This window comes from Opisthocomus hoazin, chromosome 21 (assembly GCF_030867145.1).
Source record: "Opisthocomus hoazin isolate bOpiHoa1 chromosome 21, bOpiHoa1.hap1, whole genome shotgun sequence".
NCBI lineage: Eukaryota > Metazoa > Chordata > Aves > Opisthocomiformes > Opisthocomidae > Opisthocomus > Opisthocomus hoazin.
In genome coordinates, this window is record NC_134434.1 from 9,791,884 (window position 1) to 9,818,495 (window position 26,612).

A 26,612-nucleotide genomic window follows, 5' to 3' on the forward strand; every position below is an offset into this window, starting at 1 on the left:
GGGCCAAGGAGGGAGAGAGGGAGAGCAGATCTGACCATACAGGCAGGCTTGAGCTGGGAAAAGCAACATGCTTGGCTTTGCATGGTAAGCTTTAGGTCAGGACTTCAGGCTAGGCAGTAGGCTGGATGCCTTGGGTGTGACAGGAGCAACGTTCTCTTGTTAGTGCTGAACCCTGCTGCGTCTGTCCCTCCGGCACCAGTGGAGCTGCTTCAGTGCAAACCTCAGCTGAGCTTTCTTCTGGCTCCCAGTGCTGAAGGGGCTATTTGTGACAGTCAAAGTGGTCTCTGTGCTGGTGGCCCCTTGAACTGGGACAGCCCTCACCTGCCCTGCTGCAGCCTTGGTCAGCACAGAGTTGCAGGTAATGAAACACAAGGTAAGAGGAGCTCCCTGCAGTTGTATGGGCAGAATTTTTCCTTGATGAGTATAACTCTATTCTGGTTACCAACCTGGTAGCCGCCTGCAGACATAGCCTTGGTCTTTGCTGTAAGGACTGTAATGCAGCCTGTCAGTCACAGCATCCTGGCACCTGATAAGGCTTAATGGGGCAGCCAAGCGCTAAGCCCAGCAGACCACTCACAGTACTGCCCTGCAGCGTGCTCCTCTCTTTTCTGCCTGAGGCAGCCGGTGAGCAGCACTCATCTCCTGGGGCTAGCTAGCTAGATCGCTGGTGTTTCTGCCTGGCCTTTGTCTCACTGGTGTTGCTGACTAGATATGTCACTAAGCAGCAGCAGAGAGAGACCCAGTGGCTCAGATCTGATTAACCTCTACAACTTTATCCTGTGTCTTAATTGGATTAGCTGCAGGGGGGTGGTTTTGCTGTTGTTCCTGTTTCTTCTTCTTAAACAGGTACTTATCACTGTGACATCTGATGCAAGCAACAAATTAGAGTAGCCTGTGAATAAACAAGTGGTGTTTGCTTTTTCCCCACTGCTCAACTAACAGTTCCTGCCCTTCCTTTCTGAGAAACTTCTGTAGCTGATGCCCCAGAGGTGGGTCTGAGTAAGCCCTGCAGTTGGATCTCTTGGGAGGTGCGGGTCTCGCCTGACAGCCTGGATGCCAGACCAAGAGTTCTTGATTGCTAATCGCAGTTCTGTCACTTTTGGGGAGGATTTCTGTTCAGTAAACGTTCAAAGTAGTATTAAATTTCCATGTTCAGTTTCTTTCATCTTTTCCCTGAGCTTTTTGGTTTCCTTCAGGGCCTGATTCTTCTGCACCTTAGGGTTTTTGCTTGTATCATTGCAGTGGCTGTGGCCTGTAGGGAATTTGCCTTATTCATCACTGCAGTAGCCCTCTTCAAGGACTTCAAACCTTGTTCTCCAGTATCACTTAATTTAGTTTCACAGGTGGGAACATCGACTGAGTAATACTGGTGATCATATTCTGTTACAATGGGGGACAGGCTGCTACAGACCTGAAAAAGTAATGGAATCCATTTGATTGTGGGATTGCCCCTCATTCCTCAAGCTGCTGGCTACCTGCGTGGTGCCCAGCTGCGAAAAAGGAGAACCAGTTTACAGGAGACTTTCCCCCATGTCCATCCCTCTGCCGGCAGCACCCCATTACCTCTTCAACAAGATTAAAATAGAAGTCTTTCTCCTTGCCATAGCTGTAATTGGCCCTGGACTGGGCGCTGGAGAGGGTCATTCACCTCCCTGGGATGATAGAAAGGATACATGCTGCTGAGAAGCACTCTCTTACATCTGTTTCTAGATAGCTGTGCACACAAAGACTGAATTGTAGGTGTGATATCAGAGCACAACTCTGTTCCAAGAGGAATAATAGATGTACCAGCACCACACTAGCTGTTACAGGATCAAAAGTGCTGTTACGTTAAAGCTGGTAATACTGCCTGGCTTAGCAAAAGGGCTGAGAAATTGTTCCAGGGTTTTAATGTATGTTCAGATAAACTGTATTCCATAGTGAGGATTGGGCCTTTGAATTTAGTTCATGCACAATAGCATGGGGTTTAGTGCCTTGGTGAAAATGTAACTCCAGGGAATTCCCTCTTTACACAGGGCTTGAATGCGATTCAGTTGTGAACACTGCGTGCATCACAGCTGCAGTCTCTAAGTAGAGGATCTGGTGCTTTGTTGCATCTGGGGTGCCTTTATGGGGTGTGTGGTTTTCAGGCATGGGCTCTGCTGCTGCTCGTAAAGAAAATGTGATCATTAAGTTGAATTACGATGGACGTTAGTTTCCTTTTTCAGATTTAATATATTCATGTATTTCGCGTCCACTGGCCCCTCAGCAGCTTGCATGCTGGATATGTAAATTGATAGCTGCAGAGGATGACTGATCCATTAATAGGTGGAATTTGATGCTTATAAAAATGAATGCATTGAATGTTGCATGGCAATGGTTTGCTTGAATTTTTCAGTCGCCTGAGGATCTCTTACTTGGAATTCTGTGGCTTGGGCTATATTTGTTACAAAAGCAATACAAATGGAGAGGCCCTGTAGTTTCAGAGGGTTGGCTATTCTTTTGTCTGTGAGTATCACTTACACTTTTTCTGTATCAAATGTTATTCCAAGGAAGCTGTGAAAGTGTGAAATGCAATGATATCTGAAAACAAAGCAATGCAGTCCAAATTCACTGTGTCCACAGAAATATCTGTCTTTGGAGATCTGTTCAGGTACTATTTTTCAGGAAAAGCCAAGTTTTAGTAGATAATTTTTCATTATTAAGCTTTTATGGAAGGATGTAGAGGACTAAAAGGATTTGGTGGGTCATTAAAAGAAGTACAGATCTGCCACTGTGGGGTTTTAAACACAAGATGAAATTCTGACCCCTCTGAAGGGGCCTCGTTTGCTTCCTTTGGGCCCCATGCTAATTTCATTACTGATTTCAAAAGGATAAGGGCTTCCCCTGATTTTAATTTTACAGTGTTTCTTTAAGCATGCAGACATAGAAATATTCAATTTTTTTCGCTGCGGGCTTTATTACAGGAAGCTCACACAACATGCACCCCTTCCATGGTAGAGCATTTGTGTGGTAAGTTTCATTTTTTTCAGGCACGTGAGGTTGTGATGATCCCTCAGATATTGAGAGGCTGTGCTCTGAAAACATTGATGCTTCTTGCTTTTCCCTTTAGCACTGTGAGACAAACACTTCAGCTCTTCATCACTTATGCAAGCCTGGGCTGAAGGGGGAGTAGCAAATATGCAGGGAGAATATTGTGATATGCACCATAAAGTTGTGCCAAGGAGAAAGGAATATCCAGACTCAAATGGTCTTTTTCCCTGAGGCTTCTATGGTTTATTTTAATTTTCTCTAAGGTGACATGCTGAATCCAAGCCTTGCTAACAGCCAGCATCTTTCATGTCAGGGAAAAATTTCTTTGCTAGTGTTTTCCTTGGCTACAGCCTCTCTAAATGCTGGTGATTTCAATGCAGCAGAGTTTGACTGTGAAAAGTCTATCATTACTGTAACAATGTACAACTCTGCAGGTACTGCATCCAACTCTGGCTGATCTGTTCTCATAAGAATGTATGCCAGGGTTAGACTGAACAGTGTCTCCATTTTGCAGCCTGGGGAGATGACCATCTGATGTTTCTGAGAAGGTGATGGAAAGAACCAGATTTGCTGGGTGAGCAGCAGGAATTAGAACCAGGGTGAAGTACCAGAGTGGGGTGGCTGCGGAAGTGTGGGTGACAGCTTTGTGGTGCTTCTTCCCCACACTACAGTGTTTGGGGGGAGAAAAAAAAAATCTCCTAGAGGCAAGTAGGTGTGCTTGGTTATGGTGTCTTGCCTCTGAAGCTAGCTAGTTGTGATTGCAGGGATTTGCAGTCTGTTATGGGTTGGTGTAAGCCCATCTTTCAGCTTGAAAAACAGCTACTGTGTTTACTTGAAGGGCATCAGGCAAGCATGCAGGCAAAACCCAGATGATTTTCTTCTGGAGGCTTGATCTTTCAAACAGTCAGTGCCCAGGGTTCTTGGGAGTCTTATCTCGAGCTGGTGAACTCGGTGGCAGCTGAAGGTATTTGGCATCTTTGGGTATCAGTTGCTCTTTGGGGCTGCGGAAAGCAGCATTGCACTGTGGAGGCTTTGGCCAGGCCACTCTAACCACCAGCTCCTTGTCAGAGGGCTCTGGCCTCCTTTGCTTGGACTAGGCTGTGGCACACATCTCCACACACAGCAGCCAGCTTCTGTGGCTCAAAGACAGAGGAATGGTAAGATGTATAGGACTGAAAAAGACCTTGAGAAATTTGCCCCCTTCCCCATCAGCCCCCCACCACAGATCAAAGTTATCTAGACTGTCCCATTTCCTTGGTGTAGGAGGGATTCTCGCTTTCAACTTGTCTAAGACCAGGTCCACAAGGCCTGGGAAGAGAAGAGTGAATGGAGAAGCTGTTCACCAGGACCCGCTGCTTATGGCAGCACCAGCTGGCAGTTTCTGAAATAATTGTTACTTTCTCTGCTTCCAAACTCTGTAGAGGTGAGAACTGGAGCAAGCAACACTGGTCTGTTAAAATGGCCATATAATTTTCATTGCCATAATAAAGAGTAATGTAAAATGAAGTTAATTATTTTATGCAATAGGACAGGAATTAATCTTGTCTAAGCAACCCAGTCTGTCGTACTTCCCTACCTGCTGCAACAAGCAGTTATCTATGCAGTGAGATTTTCTAGCATAGGAATGCTAACAGAAGAGTGTGCTCTGTATTGAAGACAGCCGTGGGAGTTGCACTGGCTTGCTTTTTAGCTGTATTCCCTCCCTGGGTTGAGAGGTTGATGAGGCTGATGGCCAGCTTCCAGTTAACACAGTTATTTTGCTAGCTTACTTGGTAACTGTGCTGAAGATCCTGGTATTCCTGAGTAATCTCGTTTTTGAAGAGGGATTCTGCTGAATCTTTGTCTGTGGAATGAAAGGAGTCAAATCTCTAGTTTGCCCTCCATGCTGGGGAAATGCCCAGACTCAGGGTGCAAATCCTTAAACCAGCAGCAGGTTTGTGCCTATGCTACATGGGACAGAAACACTGCAGAGCCTAAAGCAACTTCACAGCTGGGCCACAGCTACCTCCTTTCTGCTGAGAACAAGTACCGTGACTGACTGTCGCTGCCTTGCATCTGTCTCCGGGGATGCAATAGATTTGCTGTCCCACGCATGCGTATGTGTAGTACTTCACCGCAGGGCTGAGCAAGGCTAAAAATCTTACCTGTGTATCTCCTGTCCAGCTCCTCCAAGCTGCTCAGTGTGATGAGCAGAGCCTGGTTATATCTGTTCTCCATCTGTCCCTTCCTCCTTCATCTTCACTATCGTTAATTGTTAGCATCTGGCTTGAAAGATTGCCTCTTAGCACGATGTGGATGGGATCTTTCCACAGAGGATTAAGGCTGGAGTGGATTGACAGGAGATGCTATCCTTGCTGTGGGAAGTCTGCCAGTTGTGTGCGGGCTCAGTGCTGCTGCTCTTCCAGTTACTCCAGTTCATGTCAGGACATGGGCGGGAGTCAGCCGCAGCTCCATGCCCCCTCGGCTGGGTCCAGCTGGCCAGATGTGGCCCAGTGCACTGCATGCTGAGTTTGGGAGAGGCCTCCTGCACCCAGCTGCGGCCTGCGGCCTTTGTTGGGACTTTCAGTCCCCTTACATCAGCTGCACCATCCCATGGAGATGATGTCGTACCTGGCTCATCAGGTGGCTTCCACTGTGCGATCGCAGTACTTTAATCAGCGATGTGGATAACGATAACAGCATTGTGGGGGTGCTGGTGCTGGAGTTGCGATGTCATTTCTTACTGTGTCATGATCCCTAGGTGGCTAATGTGTCTGTAAATCACACAGATGCTGTCCTGTAGCTTTGCTTTCTGTTACTGCCTCGGCTGCCAGGATTTCATGGGACACAGAACTTCGCTTTCAGTGAAAGCATGGCCTGCTTTCCTTGTGAAGGTACTTAGTATGTATTTCTAGTGCCCTAAAGCATAGCCAAGGGCCCTGCTAAGCTTGCTGAATCCAAGCCCTGAGAGATTATATTTATTTTTGGTTTATTTGATTTGCGTTCCCGTGGAGTCTCTGTTTTTTCCTGTACGTGCACAGGGAGCAGAGGAGAATCCCTTGGCATTTCAGAAGGTAGGAGTTTCCCCTTACCCCATTGGTCTCCTGATCTGCTCCTAACAAGTCTTTGGAACCCTTGTTGCTCTTTCCCAAAGGTTGTGTGTCCTGCAGTAACGAAGAGTATCTGTTACTTTGCAAGGACAATCTGGGGCCTGGAGGCACACTTACTCCTTGCTGTCAGTAGCACAGGTGGTGACTCTCTTTTTGCATAGTTAGGACAGACTGGCAGAAACTTTTTGTGCTTTGAAGCTATCACACCGGGGAGGGTTACCATGTGTGTTGATGCTGGCTACAGCTATAGCTGTTGCAAAAAAGTGTTCTCCCTTCTCCCAGTCTAAGGGAAAACCTGTCTATCTAATCTGTCTCAGACTTTAAAATGCAAAGATAGCCAAGTAAAACCATCAGAATTTGTACCGAAGGGCTCAATTTTGTGGGCTGCTTGGAGGGAATGTTGAAAGATGTTCACAGGGTTTAGAAGCATTGTTGGATTTTTCTTTTTGCTTTGGTATGAAAATCCCACTGGCTGATATTCCCATGTCACTTTAAGCCATTTAAGATAACATTTCTTCTGTTTCTTTTGTTAAAACTATTCTCATTCTGGCTCGTGGGACTGCGCAAGGAGAAATTAAAACACTGCTTGGTATTTGCTTGCCTATCCTATCTGTTCTTCATCCCCAAATCCTTTCAGCTCTCCCCAGCTCTCCCCCTTCTCTCCCCAGCTCTCCCCCTTCTCTCCCCAGCTTGCCTTGAAGGGCTGGGAAAGCCGGCGCTGGCGCATTATGTTGCCTGTCTGATTGTTGTGGGGTTGTGTTTGTGCGGGGAAGGTCAGGAGACAAAAAGACCACCAGGCAGGGTCTGGGCGGGGGGGGGTTCACTCCCTCTCCATTCAGTCCTTGTGGCGATGGGTGGGAAGAGTCTTGTTTGCATGACAGGATTTCAGGGGCCGATTGCTTTTTGTTTAGGTTTCTTCCACGGCTGCTGCATGGGCCCTAGAGGGCTACAACAAAGGTAGAGCATATATATGAGATTCATGGGGCTGAAGCGTGCTGAGATAACCAAGAGGCGAAGCTGTCGGTGCAGGAGTGCCTTGAGCTGGAGGCAGCTACTGTGCACTTGCAGCCTGGAAACTGTCAGCGATTTGCTCTGCGTGGGGTGTTTGTGCTATGCCCACTCTTGGCTGTGGTGGGAGCCTGTGTCTGAATCCTGTGGGCTGAGATCCTTAGCTGGGTGAATGCTGTGGAAGTTTTCTTCTGTCTGTGGAATGAAGGTTGTAATGCGAAGGGACAGCTCCACGGACCTGCCACAGTGGCTGTGCTTCCCTGAATATTGCTGAGACTTCCAGCCAGTGACTTTTATTTGCAGCGTGTGCCTCCTTCCTTGCCCATCAGCCCCACACTTCTGGGAGAATCCTTGCATTTAAACAGTGCTTACTTCCTTGTCATCCCTCGGTGCAGCTCTCCCCTTACCCCCCATCCTTAGAAAGCAGCTCTGTCTGTATTTACCCCTGGTGTGCACAAAGGCAAACATTGTCAGGGATTCATTGTAACTGTCCCAATTACCCTGAGGTCATTTGCATAAGAAGATTGACTGGCCTGTGGTAGTGGCTTTGCCTTGGCTGCCTGATATGGGACACTTAGATTTGGGGAGCAGAAAAGAGCTAGAATTCCCAGGCTGGCTGTGGGATGGGGAGGGGGTGACAGTTTTGGTCCCTAACAACATGGGTGCTACAGCAGCCCTTCCTGCCAGGAGAATGGCTTGCCAGCTCCCAGCTGCTGGCAGCACAATTCTGTCTTATTCAGTTGTGATAGCTGCCAGTTTCCCAGGGATGCAGATTCAAGGAACCCTAAGCAAGCCTGAACTCCTGGCTGTCCCATCTGAGTAAATCCTTCTCCTGTATAACGTGTGTATTTATGTCTGTATTTTTAGTAAGTGTTGACCCTGCTTGAATGCTTTTAGACTAAGCAGTGAGCTGCCTTGTGTTGCAACTTCCCTCGGGCACACGTAACCTCTCCTCCTTGTGTCTGTATTTCTTCTGGAGAGCTAGCTGTTCCTGCAGGCAGGCACTAAAGGGAGAGGAAGGCAGCTAGGGTGAAGCACAGGTCAGGAAGCAGGCTGAAATGGTGTGATCTCTTGACCCAAAGCAATAGCTGGTGCTGTTAGGGCTTGCTCACACTACACCAGCTGCACAGCTCACACTCCTTTCACTGAATTAAAAATTATTGGTATTCTCTTTCCCTTCCCCCAGTGCCATATGTAACATGATCTGCCTGGGCCCGGGCTGGCAGATGGAAAAGTGAGACACTTCTATTTGCAGTAGTGGTTCTTCATGGGAAACAACTGGCCTGTGAAGCTGCAATGTTCAAGCTTGTCAGCTTTGGCAGAGCAGCCTTTCTGGAGACCCTTACAGTCCCTCTGCCACTGCTGTGTGTGTGCGTGTGCCTGCACAAACACGCATCGATCTCTTCATCTCCCTGCTGCTTCCAGGAGAGACTCTCACACTTGGACATCTTTTCTTGTTGCTTGTGGATATCACCAAACTTAGTGTACTTCCTGGGGGTCCTTTGACCTTTACTCAATCTTAACCTCTCTGTAAAAGTTCCCCCTCTAGTATTCGGCAATTTCCAATTTTTACTAGTCGGTTATTAGGCGGCACTCTAGGAGTGCTTCATGGAGGTGGTTGGAGCACAAGTATCTCGTCTCAACTCTAGTAGTATTTTAAGCCTCTTGCATCCTTGGGTGAATTACTTTGCCTCTCTGCCTTGAGTTCCCAGTTTGTGAAGTGGAACTCAGTCTACTGAGCCAACAGCAGTGTTACCACTGTGAATCATAAAGAGCACAAATTCTCATTTCCAAATGCACTTTGTGCTAAGACCTGATTGCTGACAGCCAGATCCCAAGTCTGTCCCCTCTATTTTTGGACCTCTCTGAGAAGGACTGATGATGCAGCCCAGATTTCTCAGGAATTCCTTTGCTGTTTCTTTGGGGTGGCCGAAGGGAGGAAAAATCCTCATGTCTTTTTCTCATCTGAGTTGCTGCTTGTGCTCTGACTCCAGGAGGCTCACATTTCTTGCCTGAAATTAACAGCATTGATGTTGTTATATTTGCTTGGTGAAAGAAACATCAAAAAAGAAGGGGGCAGAACCAGAGTCTCAAGCTGAGGCGCAGGTGGGCCCTTCGTGGTTCCTCTAGCAGCACATTAAAAGCCGGTTTGTATGTTTGACTTCCCTGATGTGTTGAAAAGGCGGCAAAGCAGGGTCAAGTCTTAGATTAAATTTGTTTTCCTTTCCACTGTGTTTGTTTTTGAGGGCTGTGTCCTACCTTCTACTAGGTTTCTATGATCTCTCATTTTAGCTTGTGTGACAGTGGAGTCTATTTGTGCGCAACCAAAACATGAACTCCAGACACTGAATTAGCTTTTAAATGGTTGTTCCCGACAAGTATGACAGATGTTCTGAGCATGAAGTGTAAAGGGCTATGATTTAAGGCCTTACGCTATCCTTTTAGAGTGAGTCACTGTATCTTTTGCTTTGCAGTTGGGAAAATTAGATTTGGCACAGGATCAGGCAGGGGGTGACTGGTAGACATAGGAGGATAATGGATACCTTGGTGTATCTAAACCTGCACACCCGAAAGGAATGGGAATGTGTCCAGTTTTCAGCTCTGCCAGTGAGGTTCAGCTAACCAGATGTGGTGTCCTTTCTAAATGCTTTGTTTTGCCAAGCTGTGAAAAGGGTGGAGGTGGGTGAATAACGTTATGTAGAGTTTTGTTTGCAGTTCCCTAGAAGATTGGAAAAAATGCTTTTTGTTTCTCTTTGAGCAAAATATTCAATTTGACTTGAGCCAAACCGTCTGGGCACTCTAACATAAACATAAATGCAATTTTCTAGTGAAACATTTTGAAAATGGTCATGTCCAGCGTTTTGGCGTTGTAGAATCTGAGGGAACTTCTTCTAAACAGTCAAAATTCAAAGCTAAGGCAAATTCACAGGAAAGTCTTGGTATGACTGAAATCTCCAAGTTTTTACTAGGAAAAGTTTTGTTTTGAAAAAATTATCCTGGTGTTAGAAATGGGAGGAAAGCCCTGCAAGTAACACTGATGATAAACAATGTTTCTATGTTACACACATAGACTGCATCTTGTGCCACCTGTAGGGTAGTGTTACATTTGTGTCTCGTGGGCTGCTGCTTGTAATTATGTTGGTCCTTTGTCCCATCAGCTGTGTCCATGTCACTGGCTCAGTTTTGCTACAGCTCCCTTTGATGGGGACCCTCCGGCCTTTGGTGGCTGCCGTTTGAGTTGCTCTGGGTTCATGAGAATTTGTTGACTGGGAGCAAAGGATTATACAGGGACAGATGACGATAACGCTGTCTGCTCCAGGCAGCTTTTCTGCTCCTGGATTAAAGTTCATGCTGTGTTGCTTGTCTCTCTCTAAGGCCTTGTCAAGTCCATGTGGGAAGCTATTCTGCCTGCACTGTTTCACTTTGTGCTGCTCAGCTCTCTCTCTGCCTCGTTTCTCCTCCCTCTTTCCCCTTCCATTCAAGTGGCATCTTTCAGCCTTCCCCATTCAGGTCTGTCTTTGCCCTCTGTCCTCTGTAAAACTTCCATGTCCTCCCTACCATTCATCACCTCTTGCTCGTTCACCTCCCTGCTTGCCTTTCTCCATTCATCTGGGCTGCCCTCTCCTCCTGCCCCTTCCGCAGTCCTCCTTTTGTGTCTTTGCACTCCCTTCTCTGTGACTGTCTGAAGCGCGGCAGTCTGCAGTGTGTTCCATGAGGATGCTTTGCTAGAAGTTGGCCTTGAAGGGGCTAATTAATCCCCGGTGGAAGCCAGGTGGGTTTGTTTTGGGTGGATTTGTCTCTCTAGTTACCCTGCAGGTGTAACTCTCCCCGCACCCCCCCCCCCCCCCCCCCCGCATTCTCTTCTTGCTTCCCAGAGATACAGCATGATGCATGGATTGGAAGAGCATTACCGTTTCCTAACCTTCCTTTTCAGTCTGGTCTTTCTGTCTCTTCCTCCTGGCTTGTTTCCCCTTTATTTGCAGTGGTTGCAGCTCTTGGGTGATTCTGGGGGGGTCATTTTGCTTTCCTCATTCCCGAGGAGCATAACATGCGTTCTCTTAATTATGGTGGCTCTCTAATTATGGTTGTTGCCTGTGCCTTCTCTGCTTCCTTCTAATCATCTGTAATGGGATTGTATCAGTTTTGGAAAGCAACCTCAGCGCTTGAGTGTGTGTTTTAGGTGTCGCCCAGCAAATAGAGCTTGTGAAATGCAGTAGGCAGGGCTTGTTGTTTCCAAGTCTCAATGCAGCTGCGACCCTGTGCTTGTGATGCAGACACAGCAAATATGAACCACAGGCCTCTGCTGAAGGTCCACCAGCCTGCTGGGCACCCGGTCCCCTACAGCTCACACCCATGCCGCAGTGTGCAGACATCACCCCATCCTGTTGACGGAGCAGGTCTCTGCTGCACTGTGGCAGGAAAATGAAGTGGGAGGTCTGCTTGCCTGTGGGTGCCCCTGGGGGATTCAGGTTTGAATAGTTAAACTGCATTCAAGTCACTCTGTTTAAGTAAAAGGGGAATATTAGAGCTTGGGAAGAGCACACAGGCTTGTCAGGGGAAGCAGGTGCTCTTTAAAGCATGTGTGAGCCCTGTATGCATGAGAAATCTGGTTAGTTCAGTGAAGGAGGCAGAAATGAGGTGGCGGCAGGCAAGCAGAGGGGCTCAGTGAGCGGGTGCGGGTTTGGCTGACAGGACGAGCGCTCAGTTGTGTGGGAGGCTGTGAAGGGAGCATCGGCTGCGGTGTCCCAAGGCAGTAGGGAACCCCTGGTACGGCTCAGGCAGGGCCAGGCTCAGTGAGGACTTGTCAGCGCTGTGAGAAGGAGCCTTTCCCCTGATAACTGTCTAAAAGGGGGATTTCAAACTGTGCTGTGGTGCAGTTTATTGTCAGGCTGGTGAGTGTGTGAAAGGGATTCCCTGCTCACTGTGTTTGGGCCCCACAGGGACATTACACCTCGAAGGGTACAGCTAGCCCCAAGCCAGCCCTGCGTTTTGTCACCTGCAAGGAAAATTGCTCTGCTCCAGCTGAAAGGCTTGGGCTGGAACCTGCATGGGCAGCGCTTCGTGCTTAGTTAGTTGCATTCCTGTTGTGGAGTATTTATTAAATCATGATTTGATTTAAAACTTCTGATAAGTTTTGTGTCTGTTTGAAAACTGTAGCAAAGAGAACCCTCAAAGCACTGTGCGTTGCTTTGCATTTGTCCCTCGTATCCAATAAAGGCATATAAGAGGCCAAAAATACAACTTTATTGTTCTGATTTGTGGTTGTCTGTGCAGCTTTGGCACTTGGACAAATGTCTTCTACCCTTAAACCAAAGTATATTTGACATTGTAGACATTGGAAAGGTGCAAACACTGCAGATGACACCCTCACAGTCCTCCACGCAGGGAACCCGCAGTCTGGGTGTTGTCCAGGACTGGTTTGGATAAATCTTCTAAGAAACAATGTGAACCACCACAGCTTCCAGCAGTCTGGCTCCTTACTGCAGCTGTAACCCCTGTGATCACCCTGGAAAGATACAAGCCAGGATTGCTTGCTTTCAAGTGTTTAAATGATAGAGGTTAGAGTAATAATTAATACTCCCAGCTCTGGACTCTGATTGGAACCAGCCTGTCTGGAGTACTTTTGAACTGGTTATGTCACTGGGGTGTAAAGCCAGGTGCCTGCAAGGTGTGCAGGGAATCATGCAATACCTCTGTCTCCTCTTCACAAGGCGGCATTATATTCTGCTCCAGTTTAGCTTGGAAAGCAGAGGGGTTTCTCTGGTAGCTTTTAGTCCCCATGACTGAGCAAAGCCCAGTGTAAAATCAGGATGAGTTAAGCATGCTTCCCAGTCTGATTAGTAGGAGTTTTGCTCTGCAGTTGTTGTTCTAACCAGAAGCGTGGTTTGAATTCCAGTATAGGTGGATCATTCTGGTTTATATGTGTGTTATGGCAGTTGTTAGTTGGGGCTTTGAATGCATCTGTTTGGCTTAAGATTTTCTGAGCCTTAACAACTTGCAGTCGGGTCAGAAGGGAACTGTTGAGTTCACATAGTGTCTCATCATGAAGGCCAGAAGATTTTCTGAGTGGTTTTCTGCTTGACCTTAGCTGTACCTTTTCTCCTAGGAAAACTTGGCAATTCAATTGTAAAACTTCTGGTGAAGTTGGCGAGCCATTTCACTTGTTAATAGTACAAATAATGAACTTTTTCTAATCTAAAACTGCCCAATGTTGACCTCTAGCCCCTAGATGTGGTTTTACCTTTGTCATAGTGGAGAATCCTCTACTGCCAAATTTCTGTTCCCTTTGTGGTTCTTCTGGACAGTGATCAAGTCATTGCTGAACCTTCCCTTTCACAAGCTAATGAATTGAGCCTGTCAGTGGAGCCAGTCAAACTATACCAGTAACAAAGTGCCAAATGCAGAGGTAATGTCAGGTCACATTTCCTTTTCTGAAGGCAGTGTTACCTTGAGAGCACTCTGTGTAACAAACAAGGTGCTTTTTTTTTCCCCAGAGTGACTGTTCCTGTAGGTGGCATTCCCCATCCTGTAAGCTGGCTGGCATTCTTGGCTCCTGGCCATATGGCTTTCTATTTGTTTTTACTGTAATATGTATTGTTTGCAAGCACCCAGATTTACCAAAAGACCCAGCTCATGCTTAGTAACTTGCTGCTTTAGCTCATCTGTGAGCATGATGCAGCTCCCTTACGCTCTCTCCAAAGTCACTAATGATCATTCTGTAGGGGCAAGAATGAATTCTCATGGGACCCCATTAGTGGCATCTCCGTGTGGTGGTAGCTCTCTAGCTTAGTTTTATTTTTGACACCTGTCAAATACCCAGACTTTTTAGCATGTTGAATGTGTGACAGCCCGAGTTTGTGTCACAGTAAGTCCTCAAACACAGATTTTTCTGGTGATGTCAGATGCCCTGCAGAAATCGGTTATACCAGCGATCCTGTCTTACGGTCTGCACCAAGTTTGTATTCTCATCCAAATAATATCAGCTGAACATCATCTATTTCTGGTCTAATACCAGCCTATTCTGACTGATATTAGACCAGTCCTCCTTCAGTTATGCATTACTCAATATCTCTCATCTGTCCGTTTGCTGTGGGTTGCTATTAGGCTGACAGACTTGCTTTGTCTCATTGAATTCTTGTCACAGCCCTGCAGTTCTGGGGTGCCTGTCACCAGGTTTGGACAGGAGTTTTGGAGCCATGGTTGGAAGGGCTGCATTACTGATTCAAAGCTAGAAGAAAGGTAAAAAGCAGATATTGATGTTCCTCCAGTGTTCCCAGACTTGCAGAAAATCAGTATTAGTACTGGCTGCTTAAAATCTTTTGGATGCAAGTTACCTTGACCTCCTGATTCAAAACTATCTAACCTGAGCAGCTGCTGTGTATCACTCTCTAGAGTTACACTTTCTGCCCCAGCAGTATCATCATCGCATGATAGAGATAATTGATTTTTGTCCAAATACAGAACAGAAACATTTCAACTACTCCTGACTATTTTGTGCTGGTATCAACTCTGTGCTACTTTTTCCAGATAATATCAGACCAAACCCATGTTTTGAATGAGAAGACTCGTCTTCTTCATCTGTACCAGCAAAGACACTGCTGTGACAGAAGACATTGTCAATAGCAGTGAATTTTACAGAAATGCTTGTGTTTGTTTAGGTACCCTGGAGGTAAGCAGGGATCTGACTGCAGGAACTTGCCCTGAAATACAGCCTCAGCTGAAGAGCTATTCTGACCTTTGTGTGTGTGGGGGGGGTTGTTAGTTCATTTGTTTGTTTTTTCCTCATAGCAATAGTGATTACAGCTTCTCTGTCTCCAGGCTGCGAAGCTGACTGTGCATGCTATATCTTCTATTGAGTTACATAGTCCAAATAAATGCAGCATCCCACCCAGAGCATATTGCCTCTCAGCTCTGAATGAAGTGGCTTACACATTGTGTCCCCCCACAATGCAGAAGCACTGAGAGGTCTAATTAATAATGATACAGGATTTTGAGATTCTCCCAGAAGACATGACTTAAAACACATAAAAAATGATTATGTGGCGATAAATGAGAATATCATTTGTCATGGTAGTATGGGTATTGCTGTTTTCAGCTTTTGATATTTAATGCCTTACACTATCTAGATGAAAAGGGGGTTTTGTTTTAATTAGTATGTAGAACTGATTGCCTCAGGAGATTGTGGAGCCCTAAAAATAGAGGAATTCAAAAGGGAGAGCAAGAGATTGGACATTTGTACGTATAACAATGTCTGGGCCAGTACTGACAAGCAGAGCTGGAAGGAGTGTTAAACCTCTTGCCTAAGGATTTAAGAGAAGGTTTTAGCTGTTAGGGTGGGTTTGGTCATGGCAGCCACTAAGTGATCCCTTGTGGGCTTCACCTTGTCCACAATCTCAGAAAGGTGCGGGTAGTCAGCGCGAGAGCTGGGCTGGGGATGGGAGATACATGACTTGCCAGTCTGGGCCTTAACCTGCCCAGCTTGTTGCTGCAGCTGAGGACATCTATCCAGCAAAATGTGCAAGGCGCTCAGTGCTGGATCAAGATTAAAAATTACATTTCCACCTAAAAAAACATCCACCACTTTTTAGAGTGCCTCAGCTTCTTTCCATTAGTCTTAATGCACCTACATAAATAATAGAACAGGAAGAAGCAGAGCTGGGGAAGGCTCAGTCTATAAACACGTCTCTTTGCATTAAGCCTTGTGGCATAATGGAGGGCATCTCCTGCCATCCATGCTGTCTCGTTAATAGTGAAATTATCTCCCTCACTTTCAGGGCTGTATCTCCTTCCTTGTCAGCGCTGCTGATAATAGGAGCTTCTATTTACCCTGGCTTCTTTCTGGGGAGCGGCTTTGGTTTCAAAGCCAGCACAGTGGCATATTTTGAATAATTTAGTTCCGGGTGGCTTGAACACTGTGTGTAATTCCCCAGCTGAGACTGGAGGCTGATTCCTGTGAGTGTTCTGCCAGGAGGCTGTCCTGGAGAGAGGCAGTGGGATCGCTCTGTGATGGGTTGGTTGTTGAGATGGCAGAGGACTGAAAGCTAGCTCAACAGGTCCTGTGAATGCATCTCAGCTCTGTCCTCTCTTAGTATGTTAGCAAGGACTTGCAGCAAGAAATCCACAGGCAGAGGAAGGATAGGAGAGCGAGTTGCCTTAAAAGTGTGTCTGGAGACAGAAACATGGATTTGGGTGAGCATGATGGCTTCGCCAGCGAGCTGTGGGTCAGAAATTCCTGGGGTTCTCCAAATATAGGATTTGCTTGGTCTATGGTGGCTTGCAGCAGGGGTCTGAACCTCCGTGGAGTCAAGGAGTTCAGTGTGTTGTCCAGCTGTCATTGGCTTTGGAAAGTCCAATAGGTTTCTGTACATGAAACCTTGGCAGAAGGCCAGCTCTGTTCATATTGCCCCTGTGCTGCTTGGCCTTGTGGCTCACTAACTGCCCTTTGCCACTGTGGTTACTATCCAGTCACGCTCTGTAAGTGCTCCACAGCCCTCACCGTGCTGGATCATGCAGGCACAGGTACTTTGCTTGTGCCTTGTAGATGGGGAAGTAAAGAGGCGCCTGTGCCTGTGGTCACTGCAGAAACCTTGGCAATACCTGGTCCTAAAGCCCTCTTCCCTGTCTGCCTAACAACTGAGCAGTGGTGCACTCCTGAATCATTTTATGCTTTTTATTCTCCCGTTCCTGTTGAATCTGTGCTTCCAGCGTCTGTTTAGATGAAGTGCTTTTGCAGAAGGTAACAACAGATGGTAGTAATGTAGGTCCCTCACTTGTCTTTGTGCCTAAGACAGTAGCAGAAACAAATTAGAGCAGAAATGTCTCTGCAGATTGGTCAGCTAGCTGATGGACCTGGTCCTTCAGGCCACTCTGCTCTTCAAGGAAAAGGGAATATTATAGCAGTTCCCTCCATCTCCACTTTGCCATTTTGCTGCATGCAGAGACACTTACCCAAATCCTGGTGACGGGACATCTGCTCTGTGAACCCCTCCCTGGCCAGGTGAACACTGAGCTGGGTAGCTCTGTCCTCTCACTGCAGCTTTCTGGGGAGCGGATCTGTCTGGGGGCCCTGCTTGGTGACTTAGTGAGGGAATATGCTCCATGCTTAAATGCAATCTGGCTTTTGAGAGCTGGGTGATGTTTCCAGCCCTCGGGTTCACATCAGGTCAAAGCAATCTAACATGCTCTAAAAGTACTGCTGGACAGCCCTTAATCACTTAATATTGTCTGGGCAGTGGTGGGTAAATTCATTATTTACAGGGGAAGAGAGTGTGCGTCACTGGAGTCAGCACTGATGCTTCACCCCACGTGTTCAGGCAGCTCAGATTAGGTGACTTAATGGTGAGAAGCTGGATTTCAAGGTGGAGGGGTAAGCACTTACCTTTGACTGGCCTTACTCTCTACTGGATTAGGGTTTCTCCTCTCATGTGCACCTCCCACTATTGGAAGAGAGAGCAGGATCATTAAGCTGCTTGGAAGATCACCACCACAAGGCAGTGATGAAACTCCTGTTATAACAGCCCCTGCTTTTTACCCTCTCATTTGTATTATAAGGCACACTTTCATCTCCTGCCTTGTCATTCCTTTACTCTTCATCAAAGCTGTAAATGCTACATATACTATTGCCACATTGTTGTTTTGGTGTTTTAAAACAAACAAACAAAAACCCCACACCACCAAAAAAAACCCCTCTCGCTAACTCACAGCATGACCTCAGAGGCTGTGGATAAGTAGAGAACGGGGTCTAGTAAAATGTGTGACTATCCTGAGGAGAGTTTCAGTGCCTGTCTTAAATGTCTTTTTCACAGCTTCAGCTTGGAGTCTGTCAATTCCATGTACTGACTTGGAGACTCTTGATTTAACTTCAGCATGGTCGTTGAGGCTGGAGGTGGTCTGACTGTTTCCAAAGCTTGTTAGCATCCCTAGATTGCAGAGGCTATGCCATCTAACAGTCTCAGTTCAAATCCAGCAAAGCTCAGAGTGGTTGCTGAAACCCTTGGAGATGAACAGATTTTGCATGGGATTGACTCCCCCTTTCCAGTGGGAAAGGACCTACATGTGAACAAGAAGCAGGCCTACTACTGATAGCTCTTTTCTGGTGGGATATAAGGCAGGAGCTGTCATTTCCATGTAACAGGAGGGAAAACTATAGCTCAGGGCAATTTATTTCCAGAATCTGCCTCTTAGTCTGTAGCAGGGCTGGGGTCAGTGCCAGGAGGCCTGACTGCCAGAGCAGTCTCTCCCAGAAGTGAAGGTATCACTGGGCCATAGAATGATTTGGGTTTGAAAGGACTGTTCCAACTCAAAGTCAGCTTCCAAATTAAATGAAGTTGCTTGGAGCCTTGCCCATTGCGAAGACCACTTATGGTTTGGGTGATGCTAAGACAAAGCCCCTTAATGGGGAAACCATGGGTGGTAGTAAATTCTCTGTTTCTGCAACAGATGTGCAACCCTAAAGCCAGCCTGGGAGCCGCACGTTGTGCCCAGTTCAGCTGCCGACCCTCCAGCTGCTCTGATGCCCCAGAGAGTTGTTTGCCACTGGGGAGAGGAGCAGCTGGCTGCGCTATGTGAAATGTCTGTGTTGTCCCAAGATAGCCATTGTCTGTCTGCAGCACCAGCCTCCACCCTACTTGCTCACTCAGCCGTGGCTGATGTGTCTTTAATTAAAGAGGAGGAACAATTTGAGATTTCATTGTCTTTTCTTAACTGTATTCCCTATTTCCATCCGAGTTTGCGGGATGCCCTCCTCTTATGTTTTACCTTGTAGTTTTGCTGTGGGGCCTTCAGTTTATGATGCGTCTGCTCTGAAATGAGGAAGAAATAGGAAAAAATAGCTTGTTTTGGGCCAGGGTATTAAGATCCTGGGTTCAGATGGCTGCTACGGTCATTAACATATTTACATTTTTGCTTAAGAGTCTGGTTGAGGATCAAGGGAGTTAAGGGTGATTGTCATTGAAATGTGGAGGAAACCTTGCATGAAATTGCCATTAGTGTCCTATTGTTTGGGGGGTAAGGGGGAGTAAGTGGCCTTCCTCATCCCTGCACCCTTTGTGTTGTGATTGTCTGCCCAAGTAGACAGGCAGAGGCAGAAGTAACTATGCTGAAGGAAGCCACTGTGCTGACTTAGCCGCTGGGAGGCTTTGCCTGGGAAGCACTCCCTGTGGGGCTGGAGCTGGGGCTCAGCACAGCCGCGCTGCTGGCTGCCAGTCATCGTCCATCCTCTCAGTGAGACAAAGGTGCTCAGCTGGGCTCGTGGGACAACTGGCCCTGAACGACATCATCATGGATAACTACATGAAGTGTCTAACAAAGGTCAGTTGCCGCCTTTGTAATCGATGGACCCAAGTGTTTTGCGTGTGCCATCACATGTTGTTTTTGCCATGTGTGGGGACACGTGTTCTGCAGGACCAGCTCAACCCTGTGATTTTTGTGGCTAGCTGTGATATCAGAAACAGGGTTTGAGGCAGTTTGAAGTGTTGGGGTGGATCTTGAGTGCTGTGGTGACAGAAGAGATTTTTATATGCTGAAAAAAAATGTTTAAACGTAAATAAGAGAGCTCCCTTACAGCTGGGGTTTACAGTAAAACATTCTGCTCCAGGTTGTGGAAGCAGTGTTCTAGCCCTGCTCTGAGGCAGGCCTGTTTAGTTTAGATGCCAGTTCTTCGTTGTTCACCTCTTACTCTTTCATGCTGTTCAGATCCACCATTTTAATTCAACACTATTTCTAATCAGTATCATTAACTTGGTGCCAAAAAGAAAATTATGCATAGTAAAGTGAAAGAGGAGAAAAGGCTCCCTAGCACGCTTACAGTGCTGAAAATACTGGCTACCTTCTGCTACTGCTTTGATTTCGGTGGGACTAGGAGCAAGGCAGTGAGCTGAAGGAGGAATGCCGGAGCCTACTGGTGTGAGAAAGGAGCATCCTTGGAGCAGAGGCTCGTTCATAGCCACCAGGCAGCCTTCAGCTGTCTGTCGATTTGGAAAGCCAGCAGCCAGGAACAGGTATGGACAGAACCGCCTTGAGTGACAGGATCGTATCTGCTCTAGCCCTGGTGAGTCTGGAGTCATTAGTGTGTCCTTGTGGGCTGGTCTGAAGCTGTGAAGTGGTTGTATAATTTCTGTTCTTGGTTACAAAATGTTTCTTTTTGGAATGCTTTAAAGCCAAACAGTCTGGGAAAAATGGTTTGTGATCTGAGCAGCTCTTTTGTGCTTGGGGAGCCTGCCTGCTTCAGCTCTGTATCTCTTCCACCCTTTGAAGGAATAGCTGCATTTCCCACTGCTGTGACCATTGGTCTTTCCTACAAAGTGAAGCAGTAAGCACACAGCATGGGGGGAGAGTTCCACGCTTCAGTCACTGACCTTGGCCCTCAAAGTAGGAAGGCATTTAAGCCTTCAAGGAGCAAATGGTTTTGTCCTAGACAAGATGGGTTCTGACATCTTAAATGTCAAGATAGTTAAAGTGGTGCAGTTAAGTAAGATGTTGGTTAGGTCAAATGTTTTCAGGAAACAAGGATGAACACAGCAGTATGTATGGGATTGCAGGCGTTAGATCCATTCCCTGAACGACTCGCCTCCTAGTTTCTGCAAATTCCCCTTGAGAAAGGTCATCTCAGGTATTATACTAATAATACTTTATATCCTGGGTATCTGTGCCTCTGGAATTGGGCATTGCACACTTAAGCTGTCTTGGGAGTCCCAGCAAGAGCCAAAAAGCATCAGAGCTGAGCCTGAGTGGAGGTGCCCTGATTTTGGGGTTGGTTTTAGAATTTGATCTGTTAAAGCATTTGAGTGGGCTGACTGGAGCAGGGGAGCTAAAATTCTCCAGGGATTAATATTAAGCTGTTGTTTAACAGTAAACAGCAGATGAAATCCACCTTTGTCTCTGAGTGCCAGCTGTCTGGAAGGTACATCCAGGCCACCTTGCAAGGACAGAGCAACCCTTGGCAGCGGGCAGGGGAGAGTGCCCACCTCTGACTGTCCCCAGCTCGCTCAGTTTGTCTTGGCTCGTGTAATCCACTTGACCCAGCAGCTTCCTCAGAGAGGGGCTGCTGCTTTGGCGGCATAGCAGACCAGCCCTGCTCCAGCAAGGGCCTGTGGTCTCTGGTTAGGCAGCTCCTCCTCAACAAAGCAGCCTGCGGGACAAAGGTGCTCGGGCCAGGAGGAGACTGAGCCAGATCCTCACACGTGGGCACTGCGTCCTCTAAACAAACTGCCCGTGCCCAAGGCTGGTCTGTTTTATAGCTGCTCTGCTCACTACAGCACAGTGCCAGCCCGGCTGCTGGCAGGCTGCATCCTCTGCCACATCCCCCTTCTCGCCTCCTCCCTTGCCAAGGCAGTCTTTACTCTGCCGCCTCAGATCGAAGGCCTGGCGCCTGTTCAGCTTTTGTTGTCTGTTAGGAAAGAGCGAGGATTGTCAGGACCTTTTTGGCTCTGCCAAGGCCTTTTATGTCCCAAATGTTTCCGTGAAAAGACTCGCTCCTGACCACCCTGCCCCCTGACAGCCATTCAATCCAGCCAACAAGCTTGATATCATTATCTACACAAGGAGGTCAGTGAGTACCAGGGTCCTCACAGCCAAGTTTGGGAAATCAAAGGCGAATCTCCCAGCAACAGAAAGCTGGCAGAGACCAGGCTGCACCACAGCTAGTGTGGGCTGGTCTGGCAGCTTGTGTCCACTACTTTTCAAAGCACAAAAGAAACGCGCTCGGCACAGTGCCAGCACTGGCTTTGTCGGGGCTGGGGCTGTGCCTGCCTGTGAGCTGGCAACCCCTTGTGGGGTGCCCTGGGGAGCTCAGTGTGGGGTAGAGGCCGCTGGAAGCAGTCGTAAGTTTGAACAGCCCTGCAAAGCTGTCTCTTTTTGGTCAGTGGCATTTTTAAGAGATTAACCACTTAGTTTGAGGGAAAGCAGTGATCTTTTTGGTCAGAGTGGGATTCACTCCAAAGCTCATCTGGGACTTTCTTTCTGATGACTCTGGTTTACGTTCTGAAAATGGCATGTGGTTCCCTTGTCACTTTTAGTTTGACATAATGTTTGTCTGCTTTGCTCCCTGTCCAAAGACTTTCTTTCCAATCCATCTTAAAACAGAGAGCACTTCAGAACTTACTATTTTGCAGGCATCTGTAGAGGTGATCTGGAAAGGTGACTGTCAGAAACACTGAGCACAGAAAGGGCTTGAGGAGGGAGAGCGTATTCCTGCATTGCAACTGCTGAAGCATGGGTGGAGATGGGATGATGGTGTGGATGATGATGCCTGGGCTCACCCCTCTCTGCAGCATGGTGCTTTGCAGTCCCTGGGCAGTGAAAAGAAAACTGGAGACGGGGTGATTGCAGGGCAATGCATCACCTAGAGCAGCCCCTGGGGTCCCTGTGGGTCTGCAGCGGGTGGTGAATACGCAGGAGGGCAGAGTCGTGTGTAACGTGGAATGGTTAATTCTGGCACTTTCCCCTCCTATCCCAGTTTGATCCCGACAACACCGGCTACATCAGCACTGAGAAGTTTCGCTCACTTCTCCAGAGGCACGGCTCGGAGCTGGACCCCCACAAGCTGGAGGTCCTGCTGGCCCTGGCAGACAGCAACTCCGAGGGGAGGATCTGCTACCAGGACTTCGTCAACCTGGTGAGTGCTCTGGCTGACAGGGCCTGTCAGTCCTTGGCTCTGCTTTAAACATTGCCTGTTGAGGGACAGTCTCTCCCCTTCCCTCACTCTATCAATACCAGTGTTTGCTGTGTCGCTGCATCACTCTCTGCATGGGCTTGCTGAAGCATTCAGTGGTAACTGAACTCTCAAGCTGAGAGTCAAGTTACTGGTGATTTTTCCAGAGAAACAGGTTTGCATGGGAAGAAACTGTGGGAGCTGTTGTAAGACGAGCACGAAGCAATGGCTGCTGCTAGTTTAGAGGCTTTTGCTCTCTGTGTCAGTGGGTAGCTGTCATAAGGAGACGTTTGCAAGCGGAGGTCTGTCAGTCTGGGTGTCTCCTGTTTTATCTAGAGACTTCACCACTTCCAGACAAAAATATATAGATAATGCTGTGTTGACTTGCTGGGTGGAGTCATACTGCACTGCTGTAGGCATTGACAGCAACAGGGATAAACTGAACGTGACCTAGAAACATTTTATCCCAGGTGAGATGTCTCCGACTGCATGAGTCATGATCTGGATGCCTGTGTATCTCTACTAATGAGTCAGTTAGTGAAGGGATCTCTCTCTTTCTTGTCAAGGCAGTTTGGTGAGTCAACACAGATGTAGACATGCGTTTTTAGATGCCCAGGGTGGCCTAGAAATGTTTGCAAGATGGGTATCTTGAACAGTGGCCATTCCAGGGGCTTTGCTCTGTTCTTGTTCTGTCATTTCCCACCCGAGTCCCAGCGGATTTAGTGCAGCAGTGAGAGAAACCTGGGTGACAAAGTCAATGAGCAGTGAAAGTCAATGACGTCTCCAAGGTTTTGCTGGAAAGTTGGATGCGTTCTTGATGCAGAGTATAATAATTCGTGTCTCTGCGTGTTGTGCAGTCAACATGGGGATTTGATCCCTCCATTTGTCATGGTCACTCATGCATGTGTTGTTTGTTTAGAAAGAAAGTGTCTTCTATGTGTCCTGTCTTCACATTAATTGAAGAAGTATGATAACAGGGCAAAGCTGTCAAGGATCCAGGTCACAACCTCCGTCAGGCCAAGGTCGGTATGAAGGTGAAATTACTGTGATGCAATGACATAGATCTGCTATATCGAATCAAGCTGTCTTGTTAGCCGCTTGCGTGTATTTAGGTACACAGTAAGGTAAATGTAGCAACTATTAAATGGATCACATTGAATGTGAGCTTTTCCTCGGCTCCAGCTTAAAAAACAGTGTGGTCAATGGTACTCTGTGATCAGCAGCACATTTATAGTAACAGCTTCTTGTTCTACAGTTTGGTGTATTCAAAGTATCAAGCAAGCATTCACTAACTGAGCTGCACAACACTTAGGTAGCAGGAAGAGGTATCATTGAACTTCTTTTATGGAAATGATGGCTTAGGGCCAGCCAATATGTTAGCAACCGGCTCAGGAATAGAACTGGGCTTTTTCCTCTCTTCTCGCTCCGCTGAGCTCGGGAGCAGCACAAGCTAATGAGAGGCAGGTGGGAGGTGAAAGGCTTGGACATCCTCCTCCTTTGGGGAATAGGAGATGGTGCCAGCTCACACCCACCTGATGTGATTTCTCCAGAATGGCAAATTTCCTTCACTACTATTTTATGACTCTGTAAAGAAGCTGTTGATTTTTCTGTCATCAGTCCCTCTATCCTCATCTGCATTTTTTGCACTTTCTAATCAATAGGCAATGCAAATGCCAGAACATTAAACTATTTACAAATAGCATCTCTCTTCTCACTCTTCCTCTTGTTGCTATTGATTTCCAATATTCAAATTTTTTAGGGCTCCTTCTCTTTTCCCTAGTTTCCTGCACACAAACCTGCCTTTTGTACTTTCTGATGGATAGAAACAGGACAGTTGAGACAGAATCACTGTGAAAGTAATGATTTCCTTCACTTTATAACTGTAAAGCCGGGAAGTGATGTGTGGTGGTGTTTAAGTGCATGCTTGTGCTTGATGATCATCAGCCATCTCTGCTTTTTGCTCAGTAGCTTAGCAAGAATTGATCTGCTCCCAAAAATGATGGTGCTGGATGTGGGAAAGGGAAAAGCTGATCCACAGAGGTTTTACAAGCATGGCTTTATGTGTGGTTTTCCTTTTCTCCATCAGTATTCATGAACAGGTACTCTGACATGATCAGAGAATCTCATGGCCTCCCAAATGTGTACAAGGTACTGAAACTTTGAGCAAGAGTTGAAATTGCATTAATAAAGCTCTGGCCACTGGAGAGGCCTTGAGGGGAGGAGTGGGGCTGGGTATCAGAGATGCATTACAGTGTAGTTGTCAAAGCAGAAGTGTGAAAGGAATGAGATTCCTCTGCGTGTGTATTTGTGTGTGTGTGTGTCACAAGCAGCTCTTTTGGTTTCTTTCCAAGCTGATGAGCTGCCTCCTCAAGTTACTATGAAGGAAAATGCCTCTACCCCAGCCAAAACTAGTACAAACATGCGCTGTCTCAGAAGCCAGCAGAAAGTAGGGTATAACCACTGGGCATCAAGAGAACTCTATCTTCAATGGTCAGTTCATGGGATAAGATAGTCTCTCTACTTTTTCTCTCAGCTTTGCTAATGTTGATAACGATCGAGCAGGGAAGGTTCTTCCCTTTTTTTCAGCTTTGTAGAACCCTTGATCTTTGCTGAGTTCCCTGGAAGTGTGACAGAATGTGATGCTCCTTATTCTGCAGGGTGTTTGGCTGCTTACTAGGGAATCTGATGCCGAGAGATGCTATTAGTGACCACAGAAGCAGCTGTAACTCTATGAAATTATTATTACCAGAAGGGACTAAAGGCCATAAACCTCACAGAGCAGTAGTGTTAACACTTTGTTTCCTCCAGGGTACTGCATGTCCCAGAGAGGGCAGTGAAAAACACTCGCATCCATACGTTCCAACATCATCGCAAGCGCAAAGAACTCTGCCTGCTCTCTCAGACACTGTGATCCCTGACTAAAGGGCTGCTAGTGAGCAAAGCTGTGTTATCCTCTGATGTCCAAAGTGTGTTGTGCACTTCTAGACGCATCAAAAATATAATTCTAGGACTTCTCACCTTAATAAGGAGACCCAGATATACCCACACAAAAGAGATGCCTGTTCTCAACTCACCAAAGAGGCTTAAATTTCTGAAACTGAAACTCTTATAGGATGAGAAGAGACCCTAGAAATCACTTGGTAAATAATTTGAGTAATGAATAAATTCAGGGAAGCTGAAGACTCCTGGTGTGATCTGCAAACAGAAAGGGCTGAAAAAAAATCAGATAGGCAACTCATTGGGAATTATTTCTCCTCTGTACATATGAGATTCATCTCACATGGTTATAAAACACAAGGCTGCAATCAGTCACATCCGTTTCTGTTTCTACACTAGGGCTTGCAAGAATGGCAGAAAGCAGTTTCAGATGGGATTTCTTATCCTGTGTCTGAGATGGTGCAGAGTAACAAAAGTGTTTTCTGTACAAGTGGAGATGTCTTGTGTATTTCTCTTGTCTGATTGCTTCTCTGCATTGTGAAGAGAGACGTTAAAAATGCACAGTGACAATTCTAGCTATGAACAGCACAGACCACAGGAAGAGAGAACAAACAAAGCTGTTTAACTAACTTACCTGCTTTTGAGCCGAGACAAGCAAGGAGGCAATTACAGTTGAGATGTTATTTACCGGGATCCTTGCTGAACAGCAGTTGCTGCTGGCAGTCCTGGACTACTTCGCCAAATATCCTGTGAACTGTAACAGAGCTAAAGAGCAGACCAGTGAGGCCCTGGAGAGACTCGGTCTCTTATTCTCTGGCTAAACCTACCTTGTCTTGTCTGCCTGGGAATGTGGATTGTTGCTTTGGACAGGCTGGATCGTAGCTTTACTACCTCCTCGCTGTCTTGTTGTGTTCCTC

At 46.9% G+C, this 26,612-nt stretch overlaps 1 protein-coding gene across 6 annotated transcripts in view; it reads left to right on the top strand.

Annotated features, from left to right (window-relative positions):
- RHBDL3 (rhomboid like 3) overlaps positions 1-26,612 on the top strand; it is a 75,911-nt gene that overhangs the window by 19,688 nt on the left and 29,611 nt on the right. For all 6 annotated transcript variants that reach the window (XM_075441111.1, XM_075441112.1, XM_075441110.1 and 3 more), the window contains one exon: positions 22,564-22,722. Coding sequence is in view for 3 of the 6 variants with exons in the window: in XM_075441110.1 (XP_075297225.1) it covers positions 22,564-22,722 (159 nt within the window). In the remaining 3 variants the exon portion in view is untranslated. The remainder of the gene's footprint in view (positions 1-22,563; positions 22,723-26,612) is intronic.